At 51.9% G+C, this 18,172-nt stretch overlaps 1 protein-coding gene across 1 annotated transcript; it reads left to right on the forward strand.

Annotated features, from left to right (window-relative positions):
• Positions 1 to 7,659: 7,659 nt before the first annotated feature.
• On the forward strand, positions 7,660 to 10,515 carry LOC143162760 (prolactin-releasing peptide receptor-like). The gene is made up of 2 exons (XM_076343328.1): positions 7,660 to 7,978; positions 9,203 to 10,515. Exon 2 carries the CDS (start codon positions 9,267 to 9,269, stop codon positions 10,356 to 10,358), a length of 1,092 nt encoding a protein of 363 aa, XP_076199443.1. The 5' UTR covers positions 7,660 to 7,978; positions 9,203 to 9,266; the 3' UTR covers positions 10,359 to 10,515.
• Positions 10,516 to 18,172: the final 7,657 nt, after the last annotated feature.

The raw sequence follows: 18,172 nt of genomic DNA on the forward strand, positions 1-18,172 counted from the left end.
GACACGAGTCGGGAAGAAATACCAGTTTTCTCTGTGGCTGTTGATGGGTAATGTCAGTACAAGGCAGTAAATTAGGTCCCGAAGCACTGCAGCAGCATCTTTTCAGCAGAGAATTAAACCTGCCAAAGCGCTTAGAGATTGGCATTTAATTGGCGACTGCTTTCAGATCAAGCAACAGATCCAGCCCTATCAATTTGCAGGCTTGCTCCAAAGGCTGGCTGAGTCAGCCTAACTCAACTGAGATGTAAACAGTAGGACTGAAAGACCCGATCTATCCGCTTAAGAACAAACAAAAGGTTAAAAAAACCTATTTTATAAGCACACAAGCTATTTTTTACCTAGTTTTAACCTAACCACACTTTTACTATACAGAACGTTTACACTCGAGTAGTCTAACCCTCTGTTGCTCAAGGAAGGGGACAACATCCAGTGAAGGCACTACAGTAGAGAGGTGTTCAGAAGAACAAGCCGGGAGCTTTCACATGGTCCCCCCTTTGGACACTGACCCAGAAGAAAATCAGGCTTGGGCTGGGTCTATACTTCAATCACCATAAGAGTAGCAAGAACTCCTCTGTTAAAACCCTTAAAAACTTCTTTACAAAATCGCTTAAACTGTGAATACGCGAGGAAGCGTGACGCGTCCAGGCAGTGTTGTTGCACTCGGTGGTGATGCTGCATGTGGTTTAACTAGCAAGGACTTTACTTCAAAAAGTGTTATGGTTTATTCTAGGAAAAGAAAGCTGTTTAGCTCCTGTCAATCAAACACACTCTTGCTGGTACAAGCAGCATTTTCACTAGGGATTTTTTTTTGCTTCTACAGCAACACCAGCCTTCCTATATGTGGAAGTGATTTGCACGCTGGGAGATGCGCCAATCTAAAACAGACGAGCTGTTGATAACAGCATAGCAATAGAGAGAAAGCAAACTATCAGCAGGTGCAGAGGGGTCCGCAGTAGCGGTGCCGGAAAGCATCGTGTCCAGCCTGTTATGCACAAGCAAAGACCTGCTGTCAAATTCAGGAGATGATTTTTCAGGTGTGAGAAACTAGTAATCACAAAAGAAATGTTAGCCCCCCTCCAGTTTGTACCTGTTAAAGACAATACTTTACCCTTTTCTCTGCATGAAACAGCATTTCTCTACCCCCTTAAACTTCCTGGAGAGATGGATCACCCCGGTATTGTAACGCACGTCAAGGTCGGCTCCGTTTGTCTGTACTTGACGTACGCTGATAAACGCGCTCGTGGCAGTCTGATCCTCCCCGCGCTTTCCCAAGAGCTTCCACCCACCCATACAGGGAGAAAAGAAAAAGGTGGTTCACCGTGTACTTGAACCGACGAAATCAATCCGACCGAAGCATGAGCTGGCAGCACCGTATAATGACGCTGAGAATATTCCGTCCTGCCTTTTAATTGACAGGCTCTCTGGGACCTCAGGTTGGGAAAAACTGCAGCCTGCTGCGGGAGGAAGGTCTGCGCTGCGATTGCCATTTTGCAGAAAAGGTGATGAAGACTGACATTTTCAGAAGTGGCTTCGGGTGGACCCCCGCCGGTTGCTCTCTGGAGATGTCTTGCAGGTGCTGGAACCTGTGTTTATTTCTAAAAGCCAACCTGGTGACCAACACACAAAGAAAAGGATAAAAGTCACAGCAAACCGGTTCCTGGTCATCATCTGTACGGGGTAGGATGGACACCGGGATGTCATAGCAGATGTCTCAAGCACTGACACCTCAAGAAGCATCGCCAGCTCACAGATCCGGGGATCAGCAGGGTGGGTTGCAGCTCTTGAATCCATTGCTTGTATCCATTCAGAGACAGAAACTCCTGGTGCGGGGCAATACGAGCTTTGGAATTAGAGTGACTTATCCTACAGGGCCCCTGGAAGCAGTAAAGATTAGGTCAGAAAAGGCTTTTCCAGGATAAGCACATGCAGAGGGAAAAGCTCCCAGCACTGCTGCCGGATTGCCCTGGCTGTGGTGCATCCGGACGTGGATGAAGCCTCGGGCTGACTCGGGGTGGACGTACTCTGTCCCAGCCACCCAGCAATTCATTATTCTGCTGTCATGTTCAAACTCCATCTCTCATTTCAAACGATCTTTTAAGAGCCTTCTGCTTCCCTTATCAGATTGCTCTGCTGTTTAAAATTAACAGCAGCTCTCGGCCAGACTGTGATATGGAGACAAAGATTATTTTCTTCCTGCTGATTATTTGGCAGGGATGAGTGCTCGCCCCTGAAGTCAGCTCTCAGCCAGCTTTAATAACACCGACCCACATCCATCAGATTGAGACAAATTAACAGCCTTCTCTCACCAAAAGTTGGAATTTTGCAGAACTACTCCTAGGACTGGTCTGACAATTTCCATTCCTGTTACCAAAAAAATTCCAGTTGATGATGATGATTATTATTTTTAATTTTCCCTTACTTCAGTAAGCTATGAAGGAAAAGATGAAAGAATCCTGCATGTGGAATCAGAGGCTTCCGAGGAAAACGGAGCTGATGGGCAACGACCTGCTTTGGATCTGGCAGCCAGGTACCCCCGCCACGTTAAATAATGAGCAACCCTGTTACTATACACTCCCTTATTATGGGCATACAGTCATTAATACACCTGACAAAGTGATGCCTGTGGAGAAGCAAAGATCTGTTTTTCCTTCCAAAGGAGAAAGAAAAAAAGAAGAGAGAAAAATGACAAACCCCCAATCTTTTCACCAGGGGCAATAACTGCTCCAAAGCAGTTTCATGACAGCTTTAAAATTGCAACGTTTGTCCTGACACTTCCAATAAAAACTTCATAACAGTATTTTAGCTGAAATATGGTGTTTGTGGTTGGGGGAAAGCGGCTGCTTTTTTTTTTTTTCAGGACAAACTTTGCAAACCTAGGGTGGATTTCTGGATGCTTGTTGCCCTCCCAGCGCCTTCATAATCTGCTGCCCTACAGTAAGTGACCCAAAACCATCAGAAATGCCACGGGGAATTCAGCTGCATGGGCTGGCCAGGGAGGCTTCCCCCCCGGCCTTGCACTTCCAAACATTTTCAGCTTTGTTTTTACTCTTTATTTGCTTTGGGATATCTCCGAGATCAACCCCGTCCCTGTCCAGCTGGGACTAGGATCCAAGTCCTACCCAGAAACCACAAACACAAATCCCCTGCCAACTCTTCCTGCCATTCCTGAGGCAAATCAAAGCCGCTTCAATCTGGGGAGTCATGAAAATTACATTACAATCCTGGAAAACGACACGCTGGGTTTGCTGCCAGGGCTGAGTCTGCGGATGCAAACTGCCCCGTGCGGACCTGGGCACAGCCAGAATCGCTACCCAGAAAGAGCCGGGAGCGAGAAGGTCCGCACCTGCATAACGAACGGCCTCTCGGCTGATTTTGGAGCATTTTTGGCCCAGGAAAGAGAAGGTTTTCTGTAGCTTGATTGCTGTGGGCTCCCTCCATGCTGAAAAACAAACCAAAGGGCACAAAGCCTTTAATCGGTGGCGATCTGCCCTGTCTTAACATCAGCCCGTCGCTCAGGTCGACAGGGTAATTATCCCCGGGTGTAATTTCAGCTCTCATTACGGCCAAGCTTGTCATAACACTCTTGCACAATGTAATGGAAACGAAGTAATTACTGCAGTCACTGGACACTGGTATTATTGTTTGCCACTCAGATCTCGTTAGGAGTCATACGTTATTAATTTCATCTTGCCACTGAAATCGGTATCGAAGCAATGCTCCGGTCCTCTTTTTAATCACACAGTGCGACTGTGTTACAGTAATAAATGCCCAATTAAGGCTAATTTCTCCCAAGCCCCTGTTTCTGAAGTCGTCGTCTGTGTATCAGTCGATGGCGTGGCAATTCACTAACTTGAAATAAGCTGGAAATAATTTCCAAAAGGAAACTCGGAGTGGGAAACGCATCTCCGATGTGGCAGAGGTTGCAAGAAAAGGTGGCCAGAGGGGTGGGAGAGAGGATGGAAAAGGAACCGCAGCTCGTGCATGCTCCGAGCGGATGCTACAGAAGGAAGGATGCGACCTGCAAACAGCAGCGCTTGCACAAGTCACCCTGACATTTCAGCCTCCGGCACAGGAATAACACGTTGTGACTCTGCACTGCGTTTCCCAAACGCTGCCGCTGTGTTTCAACCCACGGGCTCTTCACTCGCGCTTTGCCGAAGCCCCTGCCACTGCCGATCACGCCGGCAGGAGCGACGCTGCTCTCCCCGTCAATCTCCATATGTTTTATGAATTGCATCCCTCACCCATGCTCCCACGGCCACCTTTAACCAGCTGCACCGTGGGAAGGCAAAGCCCCGGCTCGGAGACACGCATTTAAGGGTGACGGGGAAAGGCCCGAAGCAGCTTCAAGCTAGAAAAAGGAATTTCCTGAAGTTTCCTTATGCAACACGATCTGCCCTATAAACACGTGATTTCGGCACAAAATAAACTGATTTCCAACGCACCGCCCTCAGTCTTTTTAAGGCGAGGAAGAAAGCGGGGAGAAGGGCTGGTAGGTGCTCACGCCTGGCTCTCAGTTACGCTGCCTTCTCTCCATCCAGCCCCAGCCCGCTCGTTCGACTCGGCTGTCACTGTTTCTCTGCTCATTTAATTACCTGAAGTTGTTGGGTATTGGCTGGCTACCAAGCCAGCGACCCGATACCTCTCCAGCAAAGCCTTAACAGCTCACGGTTGCCAAAAGCTTTGTGCTTGTTGCTGTATTGCACGAGGCTGACTCCAGCCACGCTTTTATTTTATTCCTCCTCTTATTTCAAGCTTTCAGCCTTACGAAAGGCCCGCTGGTACAGCCACCTCCTCCCGCCTGCTCTCCTGCAGCCACCCCATGGGGCAGGCTGCTTTTGCGGGGTCCTCCTGCCTCCCTCCAGCGCTCAGCAGGGTGAGGAAGGGGACACGCCACCTCTGCCATCGCATGACAGCTTGGGAACATACCCACGGGGAAAAATCCTGACCAAAAGCCTGAGCATGGGCAATGCGGCAAGCACACCTGTGTGGCTGCAAAGCAGCTAAGGAGGCTGTTGGGAAAAAGATTCATGTTTTTTTCCCTACACACCCCCCAGGTCACCTTCAGGCGGGTGCTCCCAGGAGAAGGACAGGCAGATCAGCAGCTCCAGCACTTGGTACTTACGTTTTTGGGTAACCCCTTCTCACTCCTCTCCCCGGTACGCAGTGCAGGATTGGCATAATCGAGCTCTGCCATGGGAACAAAAGCACCTTTATACCATAACGCCAAGGAGATGGAAACCCCCTCACTGCCAAAGGCAGCTCTTCCCTCTCCCAACTAGCAGAACAAACCTGGTTTGGGTTTTTTCCCCACTATAACTTTTTTTTCCCCCCCAAGTCCTGCAAAGCACTTAAATCACTATTTCTAAGTTTAGCAAATTGCTGGGCTCTGTAGAGGACAGAGCAAAAAGAACTATTGAACATGAATACTCCCCTACAGAAAAGGCCTGGCATGACCTTTTATATCTAATTGGGGAATTAGTTTCACCTCCTGAAGCCCCTTTAGGGCTTTAGGCACAGCTCAAGCCTCAGCCATGCTGCCCAGCAGGTCCGCTGGGTTTAATTGCAGTATTTTAGCAGGGCAATAGCCCAGGCTCCACAAGGGTGTTGTCAGAGCTGCCTGACCTTAAACCTGGTTTAAAGACCTGTTCCTATGGCCCTGACTGCATGTAAAATCTCTGATAAAAAGGAGAAAGCTCGTTAAAATAACTCCAACCGCCCTCTGAGGCTCTGCCCATACAGCTAACCTGGGCTGAACTGGGTGTAGCACATCAGGCATACGCTGAATTTAAGAGAGGAATAATTTTAGTGACTTCAGCCATATGGATCGTGCTTGCCCTAAATCCAAAAAGACTTTTCTTTTGAGAAAAAACTCTTTGATCGTGGCTGGATGATATCATGGCTGGATGATGCCCCAACTCTCTTCAGAACTGAGACTTGCAACCCAAAGGGATTGAACATAGGAGGAAATCAGTAAAAGAAATGCACACCTGCCATTTTAAATCCTAACAGCTTCATTCTAAGAGCAAACAGCATATGAAGAGATTGGTTTTATTTAGTTTTTAAGACATTTACATTATTTGTAAACACACACAGGAGGGAACAGTCAAGAAATAAAAATCTAATCCCAACTCTTGCGTGTCCCTAAACACTCAACGTGCATTGCACAAGCTTTTTCAAGTGTCTGTGCAAAGAGCATTTTAGTGCCCAAGCTTTTTTCCCAAGCTCTCAAAAATGTCAATGTTGACATTACGTTGAAGGTAAACGCCTGTTGATTGAAAAGGTCACATATTTCTGGTGTGCCTCCGCGCCGATCCTACAAGCACCGAGGTTCTTGAGTGCATCTGTGATAAAAGGTGACCCGAGGTATTCCTGGAAAAATGGGAAAAGCTGGTGGTTTGGTGGAGAGAAAAACGGTCGCATGATGGCTGGCCCTGGCTCCCGTTTGCACTTGGGGCAATCCTGCTTAATTTCCCGGCGGTGGAAAGTGGGGCTGGGGGATCGGCCAGACGCGGGGAGCACCCAGCACCTTTCGGGTCGGCGGTGCCAGCGCTGCTCCCGGCAGGCTGGGATCCTGGCCTGGCTTGCTTTTTTCTTCTCCACCAGGAAATAAAATGCAAAATGGCATTTTTATTCCCCCACCCCGTGGCTGCGGGCTGGATGCAATTCCCCACCGCCCCTTGCTATCGCTCCCTGCGCCTGGCCCTTGCTGGCTTGTTGGCTGGAGCCGCTTGGTCTTGGGGACAGGCTGGTGCTGGTGTGCACTGGGGGTTCAGCTCCGTGGGACACACGCTGTACCCCATGCCTGTGCCCCACACCACCGCTGGCTGGTGGTCCCCAGTGGCTGGGCCACGCTCACCCCGTGGTTGGGCACCCATCAACCCGAGCTGGACCACCGTTATCCCACCCTGCCCTTGCCCCATGGCTGGGCCACGCACACCCCATGCTTGGGTGCCCATCGCCCTACAGCTGGGCCACCCTTGCCCCACGGCTGCCTTCACCCCGTGGCTGCCTGCACCCCATGGCTGCCTGCACCCCCACAGCTGCCCTTACCCCGTGGCCGCCCCCACCCCATGGCTGGGCTGCCCTCACCCCATGGCTGCCCTTGCCCCACGCTGCCCTTGCCCCGCAGCTGCCTTCACCCCACGCTGCCCTCGCCCCACGCTGCCCTCGCCCCGCGGCTGCCTTCACCCCACGCTGCCCTCGCCCCGCGGCTGCCCTCGCCCCATGCTGCCCTCGGCTGCCTTCACCCCACGCTGCCCTCGCCCCGCGGCTGCCCTCGCCCCATGCTGCCCTCGGCTGCCTTCACCCCACGCTGCCCTCGGCTGCCTTCACCCCACGCTGCCCTCGCCCCGCGGCTGCCCTCGCCCCACGCTGTCCTCACCCCCCGCCCGCCCGCTCCCCCGGGCCGGGACCCCCGACGGGGCGGCCGCTGCCGGCGCCCGGGAGCTCCGCGCGGTCCCTGCGCCCGCCCGCCCCGTCCCCTCCCCGTCCCCCCCGCAGCGCCTCCCCCTCCCCTCCCTGCCGAGGGGGGGTCGCCTGGAGCCGGCCCCGAGGGCGGGCGGGGGCTCCCCGGGGCAGCCCCGGAGCCGCCCCGCCTTGCGCAGCGCTGCCGCCCCCGGGAGCCACCGGGGCTCCCCGCCGCCCCGGCCGGGCCGGGGGCGGGGGGGGAGATGCGGCTCCGCCTGCGAAACGGTGGGGTGGGATGTGCGCGTCCCCGCGAATACCTGGAATACCGAGCGCCGCGGGGGGGAGCGTCCTGTTCCTCCAGGCTTAAAAGCTCAGGCGTCGGTGCAAAAAACCCCGCGACACAAAAACCCGAGCGAAAGCAAATGTAAGAAGGAATCGCGGCTGCCTGAGGTCTCCCGGAGGGTGACACCCCGTGAACGAACCGCTCTTCGTCGTCTTCGCGGGAATATTGGGGAGGCAGGGAGCCCCTCGGCCATCCCCTGCGCCCCCGGGCTCCGGCCCCGGGCAGGTGAGTGAGCTCCGGGGCCGCGGCCCCCCCCCGGCCCCGCCGGCCGGGACGGGGGAGGATTTCTCAGCGCGTCCCTCGTTTCGGCTTGGCCCCGGCTGGACGCCGGCGGCACACAGCCGGAGCTGCCGCGTTTAGGGCCGCTGATGCCCAGCGGTGCGGGAGAGGGACCTGGGGGATGCGCGGGAGGGCTGGCTCGACTCCTAGTAAGGGCACGAAGCGGAATGTTTATTCTTTAAATTAACGATCGTATTGGCTTCTCGGCTGCAGGTTCCAATCTGGATTTTGTGTTCCCACCCCGGGCAGGGCATGGGGACCTGGAGCTACGCTACTCACAGCGTGCACTCTGCATGTGCAGCCGTGAGGTAGAAAAGCATAATATCTCCCAGTTAATTACGGGAGCTACTTAATTAATGCTGTTGTGATGCTCCACTGGGGGGAAGAAGACTGTCCAGGTCCTGGTGAGGGGGATGAAATGGTAAATTTGACAGCGTGGGGTCTGAGAGGAGGGTCCTGGAGGGTAATTCTTCATTTCCTTCCACTTTCTGCTAGAATATATTTGACATCATCCCCCTTATGCTGCTGTAAGTGGTTTTGCGGATGTGCCCAGGGAGCCACACACTCCCTCCCGTCGTGGTCGCTACGAGGGAAGGCAGGAGAAAACCACCCAGGGCAGGAGAAGCCCAAGATCCGTGGGTGGTGGAGAAATAACCAGCGGGGTAAAATAACGCCATGGGACGGGGGAATGGTGGGGTGGGCTGGGCTGGGACGGAGAGAAACGGGAGGGCTGGGAGATGGAGAGGACCCTTCTGCTGAGCCGGGCGGCCGGAGGGCAGCGGCAGGGCTGGCAGGTCGGGATGGAGTTGGCAGGGGAAAAATGAAAAGCAAAAAATGCAGGAGTGCCATTTATTTCTGCTTTATGTCAGCACAGCTCCCAGGTTACTTTCCATGAGGCATCCTGAGCTGCTTTCCCTGTCCTGCTGCTCCAAACTGGCAGCTCCCCGTAGATCTGTGCCCGGCTGGTTAACCATTTTGTAGCCAGGTTCCCCATTTTCTCCGTACCGAAGCTCCGCTGTGTCTGCCATCGGGCACGTTCACTGTTAAAAAGTTACAGCATCTTTTAAGTCAGCCGGTGCATCACTACGGGGCTGCGCAAGAGGACCTAGACCCTGGGGACGGGTTCTTCTGCCTAGAAGTACAACCAAAGCACGTTTCTCTCCCCTTCAGGGCTGACGATCTCATCTCTGACTTCAAGGTGTGGAGAAGCAGCATCAGCCGCAGGAGAGACGGCATGGCTCACAGTCAGCTGCCCAACGACTCCTGGCAGAACGGCTCAGCCCCTCTCTTCACCGGCCTGGACCTCCTCCTGGAGCTGAAGCCCCTCTTCATCCCTCTCTATGCCATGCTGGTGGCAGTGGCGTGCACGGGGAACCTCTTCCTCATCCTCCTCATCGCTCTCACCAAGAAGCTGCACTGCACCACCAATTTCCTGATCGGGAACCTGGCGGTGGCCGACTTCATCATGTGCCTCGCCTGCGTCCCCCTCACCGTCTCCTACGCCTTCGAGGTGCGGGGCTGGCTCTTCGGGATGTTCATGTGCTACTTTGTCACCTTGATGCAGGCCGCCACCGTCTTCGTCTCAGTGCTGTCCCTCACTGCCATCGCCATTGACCGGTACGTTGTGGTGGCATACCCTATTCGCAGGAGGATAAGCCGCAGGTCCTGCATCTGCCTCGTGGCCTGCATTTGGTTACTCTCCATCATGGCCTCTGTTCCCACATCGCTGCACACCCACTACTTGGATCTCAACACCATCGGCCACGACATGATCATCTGCGAAGAGTTTTGGAAGCACGAAGAGAGAGAGCGGCTGCTGTACTCGTGCTTGATGCTCCTCTTGTCCTACATGCTCCCACTTTTGGTGGTATTGGTCTCCTTCTGTGCCATCACCTACCACTTGCGGAGGAGGAACATCCCGGGTGCTGCCTATCCCTGCCAAGACAAATGGACCAAAACGAAGCAGAAGACCTTCCGGGTGCTCACCGTCTCGGTGGTGTGCTTTGCTATCTGCTGGCTGCCCCTCCAGGTGGTGAACTTCATCAGAGACATCGACGAGGAGTTCACCATCCTGGACAAGAGGTACGTCAACGTTATCCAGGTCTCGTGTCACCTGATTGCCATGAGCTCTGCCTGCTACAACCCTTTCATCTATGCCTCCCTCCACGACAAGTTCTGGTTCCACCTCAGCAGCTACTTCTACCGCAAGAAGAAGAGCTCCAGCATTATGTCCTGCAAGGCTTCTCGATTCAATACCTGCTCCACCCTGGCAGATGCTCCTACCGGGATCTCGGATAAGATAGCTTTGCAAACTAGATTCTCTTAACTGAAGGACCCCAAGAGATCAGTTTTGCTTTTGGACCTGGTGTGCACTTTGCTTTAGACTGGACATAGGAGCTGGTTGCTGGTCATGGTGGCATGTTGCTGTTCCCAGAAGAGGTCTCTTGTGCTTGGCAGGGAGAGCGAGCACCAGGGAACAAACCGATGGGCTTTGTGTCCTCGAGGAGCAGCTCTTCTGAGCAGCTCAAGGATGTTTTGTTCTTTGGGGAAAACAAACCGGTGCAACAACAAACACCGCAGCCAGGCAAAGGCAGAGCAATTCGGAGCAGGAGGTACCTGCGAGCCCACGTACAGACACACTGGAGCAGCGGTAGGTGTTTCCACCTGACCCAATTCAAGAGACAGCTGGAAAAGACGTGAGTGTCAATGAAACAACAGTTGCTTGGCTTGTTGAAACAGAACAACGGATGAGTATCGAGATTAATGACCGGACACGCAACTAGCCTGATGTAGTTCTCCATAAGCCTCAGTTTTCAGAAATGCCTCCGCATCGGCGTGGTCACAGTCTGCCTCCGTTTCTGTGCTTGCTCTATGTGCCGAGGAGCAATGCCCGAGCCATATCCCTGCAAGCGCCGGGTCGTGCAGCCAGCAAGTTTCCCATCGGGCTTTTACAGACCTTATCTCACATCATGGCTGGGTATAGGGTGTACACCCTATATCTCACATCATGGCTGGTTATGAGGTATATACCCTATATCTTGAATCATGGTTGGGTGTAGAGTATATACCCTGTATCTCACATCATAGCTGGGCATGGGGCATATACCCTATATCTCGACTCACGGCTGGGTATAGTAGGCAGCCAGCACCGTATTTGGAGCACAAAGACTTCTCCCCACAGTTTATTTATGAGGTGGGTCAGCTTCTAAGCTAGACAAACACACATCAGATGCATTTAAAAAACTCTTTGGAGAGTGTACGTCTTCATTTTGTAGGATAAAGATTGTTCCTAAGCAACAGATAGCATTTTCTGCCTCTGGAGGAACACCAACTCACAGGTAGCTGTTAAATTGCTGTGCATTTTGTCTTTTAAATTGCGGTTCATTGGTGAAAGGGCAATATACATTCAGAAATGTGCATTCTTCAGTCGGAGACCGTGTGGGAGCACACGGCCACCGAAAGCAGACGGCTTGTTTTGAGTGGGGGCAACTTTCATAACCTGCTTGACTTTCTGAAGAAGCCACCTCTGTAAGCAGACTGGAGGGTCCCAATTTCTCCAGCTGCTAGCGTGCAGCCAAACAAGGCAGACGTAGCCGGGCACATCAGTGAAATTATTGCTGTTCTTCACAGCCGAGTAGGACTCAAGGGTATGGGGCACCCAGAAAGATCTTAAGTGATGTGTTTGCTGGGGAAGATGTCTCAGTCTCCACTCCCAGGGTAGTTTAAGATCGTATACGTCCATGCTCAAGCTCCTTGGGTGGAGGCAGGAATCCTGCCGACGGGCTGCTCTAACCCAGAAACTGCTGGATAAAGGGTGGGTTTGCTTGTCGGATGCTGCTTTGTGTCTCTAGATGCCTGGTGCATCTGTGGCCCATCAGCCAGGTCCATGCAAGTGGCACACCAAGAAGGCACCATCTCTTTGCACCCAGATGCCCAACTCGGTTTTAACCTCTTGATCTCCCAGGAGGAGCGTTTGGGAACAGCCCACAGGCATCAGCGTCACCATAAGCACCGAGTCTCAAGGTCACAACAGCTGCTGGCCACCCAAGGCCATGCCTTTGGTTCACCATCTGCTGCTGGGCTCTGTGGGGCCAAGCTGTGTATCTCCCACTGCTCTTCGTGCCCGGGGACAAGACTTTAAGGCCCCTGGGTGGCATGTCCTCACCACTGCATGAAAGCTCTCCATGGCGTTGGCCATCACTCATGCTTTCAGAGATCAGCCTGGCATCCTCCGGTGCAAACACAGCTGGTCGGACCCTAACACGATCCCTAATCTGCTCTTGTCATGCCCGGGCAGGAGCTGCTGCCTACTTGCCTTCCTGCTGAGACCTTTACGGTGGTAAAGGACTGTGTTATCTCCTGTGGTGCAACCAGTGGAGATGGGGACCCATCAAATGCAAAGTGACGTGGATGCTTGGGACTTCTGTTGCGTGCCCGCAAAGCAGCTAACTCTGTTTGCTTCTCACAGCTTTCTTGTGGCCATGCAGCATTGTGCTCGGGGCAGAGGCTGGGCTGCTCGTCCTGGAGGAGCAAAGCAAACCAGAAGGTGCACTGCTTGTCCTTCCCTCTAATAAAGGCTTAAAAAGCTCAGGCTGTGTGTTTGTATTGATTCGAATCCAATAAAAATAAGCTGTCCTTGACTGCAGCTTAATCACATCCCAGGAAGCCAGTCCATTTGGACATGTTTATCTCTGTCGCTGTCACTGGTGGTGGCAGATCCTTGGGGGTCAGTCTGAGATCAGGGCTGGAGAAATGAGGCTGGCTCAGGTTTTGGGAGAGCTCTGCGAAGCAGCAGCTCTGGCTGGAGAGAAAAGGTTGGACGTGCTTTTTTTTTTTCAACAAGGTAATGACTCAAGACATGCTTTCATTCACTTTGATTTCTCGCTACAGTGCTACAAATACCCCGTATCTGTCTATCTGAAATCTGCAATAGCAAATAATTGGTCTCTAAGGTGAGGGCAGCCCCTGAGCCGCTGCCCGTTCAGCCCTGCCCTGGCTGAAGGCTTTGATCTGAGAGCACACGATCAGGTTATCGTCATGGGCTATCACGTAGCATTAGTGGCCTCTTCTGCCGGCAGCGCTGTGCGTGCTCAGGCAAGCGTGGCTTCACAGCCCCACAGCTTCCCCTCCAGCCATGTGCCTCTCGGTCCTCATAAAATTTGCTAGCAAATCTGCTTCTCACTTTTGCAAGGTCGTTGCACCCTCAGCTGAGCCAGTAAACCCCCAAAACATCATCCCCCCCCTTAGAATTGCTGCCTTCCTGCCCCTACTGCTGCAATGCCTGCCAAGGGCTCTGTTTCCAAAAGCTGCCAGCAGCAGCCTTGGCTTGCAAAAGCAGGACGGACGATACCAACGTCCACCTTCCCCACCAGAAAAGCAACGTTCAGACACGAGGCCGGGATATTGCCAGCGGCGGCAGCGAGCCAGAGCAAATTACACAAGCTGCAAGGCGAAGTGAGAAGTGCCAGCGTTACAGGAAAAGGCACAAACCCAAATCTCGGGGCATATTCTCATGCAATAATGTTGCCCATTAGTGACATAAAAACCAAGCCGATAGCAGAATGTCAGCAGGCAACACAAAGACCTAGCAAAGAAAATAGTAATGAAGTTTAAAAGCCATTTTTTAATGCTGGTATATGTAAGCTGGATTTTTGCAGGTTTGAAATATGGGGGTTTCCTATTCAATAGGGCAAATTCCAGATGATTTCTCCGCAGCCAGCATTGCTTTAAAGTCTCCGGTGCCCTGCGGCATCAAGGGGAGCAATGAGTGTCTAAGGATGGGAACATCGTCCCATCTTCCACAAGCCTGGGCAAAACAGAGCGTTTTCTCCATTTAGCATTTTGATAGAGGCACCGGGAAGGTGCAAAATCGCCTGAAGGGACTAAAAGCATTTCTGTCTCTTGCAGCTTCAGCGGGAAAATGGACCTGGCTGGTAAGTCCCCCCTAATCTGGGACTAGGTGCTGGCAAAGCCACCCTGCCTGCCAAAACCCAGTGGGAATTTCTCAAGCGAGCGCCGGACATGGCCAACACAAGCTGCCGATGGCTGGCACCGAACAGCTCTTGCTTGATATGATAATTTCCACCTTTAATTAGCTCGGAAAAAAGATAAGCAAAAGCGATTAAGTCGCCCAGTCCCTTTCAATCACGCGGGGCTCATGTTTCCCAACCGAGCTGCAATCGTGCTGTTAAACACAGAGGAAGCCTCTAACGAGGGTGAATCGGGGAGGAATCGGCAAAGTGCTCATGATTGCTTCTTTAAACTAACGTATTTCAAACTGAACATGTTTCTTCTCTGGGATTTTGACTCTCTCAAGCCACGCGGCCGAGACGAGGCCGCCTGCTTGCCGGCAGCTCTGGTTTCAGACCTGTGGGCAGCGTTTCCTTGGGAGAGAGGCAGCACAGAGCCGCACGGCTGGGAAGGGGACGGGCAGACGGATTATCTGCCGAGCTCATGTTCTCCGGGCAGTTTCTACTGCTTTGCAGAGCTGAGCTTTTAGGGACGCGGCAATCGCAGTTTCTCTGCCAAGTGCAACTGCTGCCTATGAATCAATAGCAAAAATAAAGCCCAAACATATGAGAACTTTTTCTAGATTATTTAAAACATTGGGCGTTCCAGTTGTATTCTGTAGCCAACGTCACACAGCACAAATGGGAATGCAAACGTGCCTTTTCATCTATTTTTTGAATTCTGTTTTAAACAGAAAAATGGAGCTCTTTGCATCTATATTCCATCGTGTGGCTTATTTTATTTTGCCATGTGGCTTGAAAGCTTTCTGCTACACAAGGAAAAATCAGGCTCAAAGCCTACAAGGAAAAAAACCACACAAATCCTTAAAAATGTGGAAAAGTAAATAACTACAAAAAAAAAAAGACAGTGCTGCTGCAAAAGGGAGCTAAAGCGGCCAAAGTTGTATCGATCCAACCTTGTAACAGGTGTTCATACTAGCGCATTATGCAGCTTGCACGGGGTTTGGATTTGAAATATCCTAATGGTTTAATATCGAGGTGGTGGGGGGCACCGGTGGGGTCCCCGCTTTGAGCGGGTGCTCAGGGGGCTCCACGGGGGCTTGGGTGCCCTGAGACGTTCCCTTGGGTAGAGGACCAGGGTGTCTTTTCCCTTCCCTTTCCCCAATTCAGCTTTTCCTGCCTCTTTCCTTTCAAATCGCAGGGTCGGAGCCCTCCTGATCCCCTCCTGGTGCCTACAGATCTTCTGGGACCTCCCCTCCCACCTAGACAAGCCTCTCCCCGCCTCGACCTGTCCCAGAGGGAAATCAAAGCATCCACATATCACACACATCTCCAGGAGGTTTTTCTTCAGCTGAGGCTCAGCTTAAAAAAAATGAGAGGCTTGTCCTCAGTAGGAACAATTTTCTGTGCCAGGTGAATGTCCCCAGGAGAGAGGGAAGGGCAGCACAGGGCTCTCCTTTCCCTACCAAAACTCATTCCACCTGGCTGGGCTGCTTTGGGTTGCAGAGCTGCCAGGAGGAGGCTTTCCTTGTGTGGAACGCCGCTCAGAAATCCCCAAATCCCCATTTCACTTATCCTACGAGTCGAGCTAAACCTTTTGGTGACCTTTCTGCCGCATTAAGCACTGTGGGAATGGTGGGGGAGGATCTTCTCCCCCGTGCCCAGCCTGGGCTTGCAGCACGCCCTGCCGGCCCCCCCCCCCGCTTCTCCCGATGCCAAGATCTTGCTAGCAAAGCCCAGGCATGCCTGCTGATAGGGGATTTTTATTTTTCTGCTTTCAAGATGAGCAAATGAAGAAGCTGGGGACAAGTTTCAGGTCCTGCTGGGGCTGTGGGACCTGCACCCCAAAGCTGCAACAGATCCTCCAAGTCAAAGTCACCTTGGCGTCAATGAGGTTGGAACATCCATCGCCAGATGGATGCTTCCCCGCTCTTGCTCTTGTTTCGAGGCAGGAAGAAGCTTTTCCGGGCTTTATATGGATTGTTTCCCCCCATGGGATGAAGTGGTCTGGAGAACATCATCGGTGCACAGCATTTAACACCACTGGGGGCTTTATGAGCCAGGCTCTCCTCCGGCTCAGTCTCACGGCAAACGAGCCAAACCAAAATCTTTTTGACCTTTGGCTAAAGGTGCAGAGAAGACAAACCAAAGAGCCTGAGCATTTGCGATCTACAGTCTTAAGTAAGGAGTTCAGTGTCAGCCCTTATTTAACTATTACTCTTTAACAATTACCCAGCTGCAAAGAAACAGAGATGCAGCTGGGGCAGGCTGGGGCTGCTGCTGTCCCCAACGGTTTCAATTATTTTTTCGCTGAACACAAAACAAAAGAAACACAAGAAGGGACAAGAGCCGCAACGGCAGAAGATGCAGGTTCTGGTTGTGGTGGGGAAAGACCTGCAAAATCCCGGGAGGAAGGGGGATTTTGTACGGAGTGGGGTTTGTGGGAGCGGGGAGCTGGGAATGATGCTTTTTTAGCCGTGTGCGGGTCTACGGACCAAACTTGGTCTGCTCAAGGTCTCATTTAAGATCTGGGGGGTTAATGAAGCCATCGTGGCTCACAGGATCAGGGGTGGCCGCTGCGATGCGATGCAAAGCTCATCCCAGCGTCTGCGGTGTCCCCCAAAGGGGTGACAGCCTGTCTTCGCACAGTCTTGTCCCCCATGAGCGTGACGGATTCAAGCACTGCGAGAAAGGAAAAGAATCAGAGGACAAAACCTGCTCGATCATGTTCTTTCACCCAGAAATGGGCTTGTGTGCTAGCCATGGCCACACTGGCAAGTCTTGAGAGTAATGAAGGGTCAACTTTTTTGTGTTTTTTGGAAATCATACGAAGTTTGCCATTCTACGCACTGTTCGCCTTCATCTTCAGGGGACGAGGACGTGGCCAGAGATGCAAACCCATTTCTTCCCAAAGGCTGCTGAGAAATGCAGGCCAATTCCCTGCAAGTTTCTTACAGGAAAATAATATTCCACTGTTTGTTCAAGATCAAACAAATAAAATGAAAAGAAGAGGTCCCTCACCGGCAGGTTCCTTTTCTGTTCTTATTAATTTCACCAACTGATAAAAATCCCTGCAGTTTCAAAGTCAAATCAAGCTTCTTCTAAACTCAAGGCTGTATGAGAGACATTTACTGAATGTGCAGAGTTCACAGATTCTGTGTTTTATAAAAATTTTATAGCTGTGAACAGACAGCAGGTACAGGTTTGTATCTCCGAGTCTAGAAAACAGAAGGAATAGGGGCAGGATCCTGGCCCTTCCCTCGCGCAGGGTTTGTCCAGGCTACCTTCTGTTTTCTCCTACTTAGCCTTAATTGAACTAAAAGGATGGCGCTTTTTAGTACTTGCCTTGGGCTATTAGTTCTCCTTCCAACCAAGGGCACCGGAGGAAATCATGGGCTGTTATCCAGTGTTGATTCTTTCTCTCTTCATTTCCTCCCATTACAAGCTCTATTACCTCACTCTTAATTAAATCCCCCTAAATTGCTCTAAATAGCTTTTCTTGGCCTTCCCTCCCCCCCCCCCCCCCCCCCCCCCCCCCCCCCCCGACTCTGGCTCAGAGGCGCTAATGCGATGAGGTGGGTGGCTTTGAAAGGGGAGACCCACCACCCGTTCATTCCCATAATCTGAAACAGTTTATGTGTCTGGAGGCCCATTTAAAAAAGACGTATATCGATCCTGGAGAACTGATCTACAAAGAGTACGAGGTTTCCTCTTCCATGTTTCCAGACGAGACTAGAATTTGCAATTATTGAGCACCAGGAGAACAAATCCTCACCCCAGGTCCCCCTGCTGAGATGTTTTGCTCATCTCCCCAAATTACGTGCAGGAAATGGGAAAATACCGTTTTGCGAGGGTGAGCTAAAACCCGAGCGTCTTCTGAGAATAAATTCAGAACCAATCCACAAATCCAGTAGCCACAGTCTCTGATTCAGAGAAACTGGATATATAAAGACGAACATAATTTGTTTACTTATTGAAAGTAAATTAGATAAACGGGTGATGAAAACATGTTTGAAGGCTGATTCTGCAGAGCTTTCCTCAAGAAGATACTGTTAGCTTTTGCTACCAGAAACTGGTGGGTATAAAAGGGGTAATTTTGTTGATCCATCCTCCGTTATCAAGACTCTTGCCGAATATTCTGCCTAAGCGTGTTTCCTTCTTGCAAGCTCTC

This window comes from Aptenodytes patagonicus, chromosome 7 (assembly GCF_965638725.1).
Source record: "Aptenodytes patagonicus chromosome 7, bAptPat1.pri.cur, whole genome shotgun sequence".
Lineage (NCBI taxonomy): Eukaryota > Metazoa > Chordata > Aves > Sphenisciformes > Spheniscidae > Aptenodytes > Aptenodytes patagonicus.